The sequence below is a fragment of the Myotis brandtii genome, unplaced genomic scaffold, assembly GCF_000412655.1.
Source record: "Myotis brandtii unplaced genomic scaffold, ASM41265v1 scaffold92, whole genome shotgun sequence".
In the NCBI taxonomy this organism is placed as follows: Eukaryota; Metazoa; Chordata; class Mammalia; order Chiroptera; family Vespertilionidae; genus Myotis; species Myotis brandtii.
Genome location: NW_005371791.1, coordinates 2,780 through 8,426, shown reverse-complemented (window position 1 = coordinate 8,426; position 5,647 = coordinate 2,780). Strand labels below are relative to the sequence as shown.

Below are 5,647 nucleotides of genomic sequence, written 5' to 3'. Positions count from 1 at the left end.
AGCCTAAAGATATACCTATTTTCCTATTATAGTAACATACAAAGTGTATATCTTTCTGCAATTTTTTCTAAAAAAGCTGAGATTAAATCATGTTGACATATGTAGCATTAGTCATTCAATTTTATTTTCTATATTGCATTTCATTGTATAAATATGCCAAAGTTTACCAATCTGTTTATAGACATGTAAGGGTATTACCACATTTTTATATTAAATGCAATGGCTGAAGAACATTTTTTAAAATGTCTCCATGTATACAAATGTTTCCTGACCCAGCATCAAGCTTTAAAAATAACTTGAAGGACATTAATAACTGAGAAATCCGAGCAAACAAATCATTGATATGTTGAAGGTAGGTAGGCCCTGGTTATTGTATGAGATCTCTACACCTGTTTGCAGTCTCTTCAACTCACAAAGATGAGAGCTGTATTAGTCATGAAACATCTCCATTTTAAATCCTAAAAGTTACATAGCCTAAGGAGCCATAACCCCCAAATTCATAGATTCCAAATTGGGTGTACATAAGACACACTAGACAAAGAAATAGCATTTCCTTTCTCATGAGCTAATATCATTAATGTGTTTACCAGAAAATCTTTCATTAAAATGTTTATGAAAAACTCCTTCATATGTTTGACGGTAGATCTCAGCGCTGCTGATTACAATTCTCTTCCTATCATGCCCAAGTGAACATGGTTTCTGGGGCTCCTCTTATTGTCTACCAATCAGTTAATTCCTATACTAAAATTACATTATATTTGTAAGAACACTAGAAAGTGCAGCATTGCACTTAGGAATGCAAGCTGGACCCTAGTCTGTTTGGCTCAGTGGATAGAGCATCAGCCTGATGACCAAAGGTCCTGGGTTTGATTCGGGTCAAGGACACAGACCTTGGTTGCAGGTTCCTCCCCAGACTGGGCCCTGGTCAGGGCTCCTGCAGGAGGCAACCAATCGATGTGTTTCTCTCACATCAATATTTCTCTCTGTCTTTCCCTCTCTCTTCCACTCTCTCTAAAAATCAATGGAAAAATATACTCGGATGAAGATTTAAAAATAAAAGAAAAAGAATGCAAGCTGGACTGATTATAGGCATTCCTGGTTCTGCTATTTAATGTATAATTTGGGTACCATCATACTTTGCCTTTGATTTTACATCTCTTTGGGTTACTTATAATATAAATGAATTAATGCATACAACTTATAACAATGCCTTGAATTTAGTAACCCCTCAATAATTTTAGTTATTCCTATTATTATATAGTTTTATAATAGTAAAAACTAGTATAAAACATTGTTAACTGCCCCCCGCCTCCCGCCCCAGACACACACACAAATATTTTTTACACACTTTCTTATTCTTCCTCAAAATTATATTGGCTATTTTTAGATTATCTGTATGTATTGTAGAATCACTTTTCAGGAATTTTGAGTGTGATTATAATCAGTTTATATCTTATGTAACTTATCTTTGTATGCTTTATTAAAGTATATTTCTAAATTAATTAAGGTCTTTCATGATTTTTGATGAATTTTCATAATTTTCTCCATAAAAGACTTGTACATCCTCTTTGAGTTATTGTAGTAAGTATCATGTATTATTATTGGCTAGTATGACTAAATGTATTGGTTTTTAAAAAAATGTATTTTTTTCTAAATTTATTTCTTGTACATAGTAATGAAATTTATTTTGTATATTGCTATTGTATCCACTGATTTTACTGAACTCTCATTATTCTAAATTATCTATTTTCTTTTATTTTTCTATGGAGAAAATATTATGTATGGACAATGATAATTTTCCCATGGTTTCTAATTATTTCACATTTTATACATTTCCCTTGTTTCGCTGAGTTATCTAGCATACTGCTAACTCATAAGCCTGTATGGACCTGTATCTGTTCTGTCCATAACCATAAATCTGGTACCAAAGACAGTACTGGACATACATTAAGCACTTGGTAACAAATTTGGTGAACAATATAAAAATGTGAAGGATGATGTTGGAAACCGGATAAACGTGTAAATGCACTTACAAATAGGCTTCCTTCCCCTTGCATATCATCAAACTGCATTTCAAAGAAGAGAAGTATCATAAAAAATGCCTAGTACAAAGTCTCTAAAAATCAGTTTTAAAACTTATTACGTATTTACTCATTTAATATCCTCTTCCTCACAAGGGCCATTGTTACAATCCTGACATGAACATAAACTTTGCTATCAGATTGTTATGCTATCATTTAATCTCTTTTTCATTATATCTTAGGGCTGTTAAATAAGGGGAACATGCTATTAATCAAATATTTATCTATATAAGATGTGCATATGTGATCCATAGTTTGAGATAACTCATTTTTTATAATCATCTAGGAAGTATAGCTATTTAAGTGATACATATCCCAGTTTCCCCAATTTTGCTTTCTAATCTCCTGTCAAAAATGTAAGAAAAAAATAGAGTTTAAAATTTGGTGTTTGGTTGGTGAAATCCCAGATACACTGGAATAATAATAATACTCAATTTTAAACTCCATTTAATCTCTTTTTAAATTCTGTATTCTACCTTGATGGGTTATATGTATCACTCTCAGCTTAAATGTCAGTATCTGTATAATGGTTTGTTTGTGTTGTTTTGTTTGTTTGTTTGTTTGTGTTTTGATACTACTTGTCCTTTATTTACCTTCCTCTCCTCCCAACCTGCCACCCCTGCCACACCAACCTCTGTAACCCAGCAAACATGCAGAGCAAACTACGGGAACACCGGTTCTTTCCAATGGTTCTTTAAAAATAGCTACCCCACATATTTGTGATAAGAAGTAAATGGAGTGAAAATGAAAATTATACAAAACCTTACTTAGCATATTACAGGCTCAAAACAGCCAGCTCTCTTCACTTATTATTTCCAACCAGTGTATACGTATGTTGGAGTCATAGTTAAGCATAATCTAAAATGCATTCATTCAGTCCTTATATAGTTTGAACATGTGCAAGTCCTGTGAGGCTGCTGTGTTTGCATTCCAGATATCAGTTGTCTAAAGGCATAAAAATTCTGTGTAACAGTCTGCTCCGCACTCGGAACCGCCACCATGGCTGCCTACAAGCTGGTGCTGATCCGGCATGGCGAGAGCGCGTGGAACCTGGAGAACCGCTTCAGCGGCTGGTACGACGCGGACCTGAGCCCGGCTGGGCACGAGGAGGCGAAGCGCGGCGGGAAGGCGCTGCGAGGTGCCGGCTATGAGTTTGACATCTGCTTCACCTCAGTGCAGAAGAGAGCAATTCGGACGCTCTGGACTGTGCTGGATGCCATTGACCAGATGTGGCTGCCTGTAGTGAGGACCTGGCGTCTCAATGAGTGGCACTATGGGGGTCTGACTGGTCTTAACAAAGCAGAAACTGCTGCTAAGCATGGCGAGGCCCAGGTAAAGATCTGGAGGCGCTCTTACGATATCCCACCACCACCGATGGAGCCCGACCATCCCTTCTACAGCAACATCAGTAAGGTATGTACAAACTGAGGTTTGGGTCACTCAACCTAGGACCAGGGGATTAGAATCTGGGCCACTCTTTTTTGGGGGGAGGGAGGGTTATTTCTCATCTGAGGATATTTTCCAGTGATTTTGAGAGAGTGGAAGGGAGAGCAATAGCAATGTGAAAGAGACACATCGATTGGTTGCCTCCCGCACGCTGGGTAGAACCCTCGACTCTTGGTGGGCTGACACTCTAACCACCCAGCTCCACTGGCCAGGGCATCTGGGCCTCACTCTAGCTTTTATTAGTGTGGTGTAGTCCTATTGAGTTTGTAATTTATGATAAAACACTTCATAAATTATATGTAATCCCCTTTCTCCAAGGAATGGCCTTCACTTGTTAAAAGACTTAGTTGATTGTTTATGTAAAAACAATTTATACCTTTTTTTATATCTCCACTGCCATAGTTTGTAAAACCTATCTATAGGTGTAGGTCCTTCCTAAGCCAATTGTAAGATAAAATGAATTGGGAAGAGCCTTTTTCTCCTTTTCTGTATTTTCTTTGAACTGTTAGGTTTCCTAGTAGTGGGTGATGGGGAGAAAGGGGCAGGATAATAATTGTCTCTTTCGCAGGCTCTCAGCTGTATTTTGTGCTCTGGTTTTACTGGGAGGAGGGGAGTTATGGGGGGGAAAAAAAGAGGAACAAATGTAACCTGAACAATAAAGATTTAATTAAAAAAAAAAAAAGTGATACATATCCCAGTTTCCCCAATTTTGCTTTCTATTCTCCTGTCAAAAATGTAAGAAAAAATAGAGTTTAAAATCTGGTGTTTGGTTGGTAAAATCCCAGATATACTGGAATAATAATGCTCAATTTTAAACTCCATTTAATCTCTTTAAATTCTTTATTCTACCTTCATGGGTTATATGTATCACTCCCAGCTTAAATTTCATTATCTATATAATGGTTTGTTTGTGTTTTTTTGTTTGTTTGTTTGTGTTTTGATACTACTTGTCCTTTATTTACCTTCCTCTCCTCCCAACCTGCCACCCCTGCCACACCAACCTCTGTAACCCAGCAAACATGCAGAGCAAACTACGGGAACACCGGTTCTTTTCAATGGTGCTTTAAAAATAGCTACCCCACATATTTGTGATAAGAAGTAAAAGGAATGAAAATGAAAATTATCTTAGCATATTACAGGCTCAAAGCAGCCAGCTCTCTTCACTTATTATTTCCAACCAGTGTATACATATGTTGGAGTCATAGTTAAGCATAATCTAAAATGCATTCATTCAGTCCTTATTAAGTTTGAACATGTGCAAGTCCTGTGAGGCTATTGTGTTTGCATTCCAGCTATCAGTTGTCTAAAGGCATAAAAATTCTGTGTAATAAAATATGTTGGTATCCATTGGCTCAAAAGAATAAACATTTTTTTGTCTTACAAAATTGTAGTTTAATAATTTAGATGGACGATCCTTCTGGTCTTGGCAGGGCTCACTCACATGACTGGGGTACACTGACTACTAGTTGGGAGCTGATCTGGATGCAGGCTTCCCCTAGAGCAGTCATTTGGCTCTGCTTTCACATCCTTACTACAGGCTACATGGGCATGTTTTTATGGAGGTGGCCCTCAAAATGCTCTCTTGGTTACCACTCCATTTGTCAAAGTAAGGCACATGGCCAAGGCCAGAGTCAGTGTGGGAGGGCATTATTGAGGGTTCAACATAGGAAGGTGTGAACAATTGTGGCTATTAATGCCATTTGTATACCACAATTCGGATTAAAAAATAAGGTTTTTTCTCTGTCTTTTAGGACTTCAAATATCTTTAATATATATGACACTTTTGTAGACTAAAAAACAAAGGGATATAAAGAATATATAAAGAAAGGAGTGATCACTCTACCCAGAAATAGTGAAGAAAACCTTTAAACAGAAATTGAGCTAGACATGGAAACTATAAGAAGGGTGCAAAGCTCTTAAAAGAGGAAAATAATCAATGAGCAAAAGCCTGAAGCAAGATATGGTATTCAGAGCAAAGATTGGAAAGTCAGGGAAAACCAGGCTTGTGTTGGAGTATGTAAAAAGTTTGGCTTCAGAATGCTTTGAAATATGGCACCTATTAATAAAGTGTACTGACATGTCGAAATATGCCTAGATGTTATATTTTTAGAGTACATACA

General features: G+C 36.8%; 1 protein-coding gene across 1 annotated transcript; it reads left to right on the top strand.

Moving 5' to 3' along the window:
* Positions 1-3,057: 3,057 nt before the first annotated feature.
* On the top strand, positions 3,058-3,524 carry LOC102249223 (phosphoglycerate mutase 1). Its single transcript, XM_005885646.2, has one exon. The coding sequence runs from the start codon at positions 3,081-3,083 to the stop codon at positions 3,507-3,509; it is 429 nt and encodes a 142-aa protein (XP_005885708.1). The 5' UTR covers positions 3,058-3,080; the 3' UTR covers positions 3,510-3,524.
* The last annotated feature ends 2,123 nt before the right edge of the window (positions 3,525-5,647 follow it).

Coding starts and splice junctions, on each gene's coding strand:
- LOC102249223 (XM_005885646.2), top strand. CDS start 3,081: ATGGCTGCCTACAAGCTGGTGCTGATCCGGCATGGCGAGAGCGCGTGG.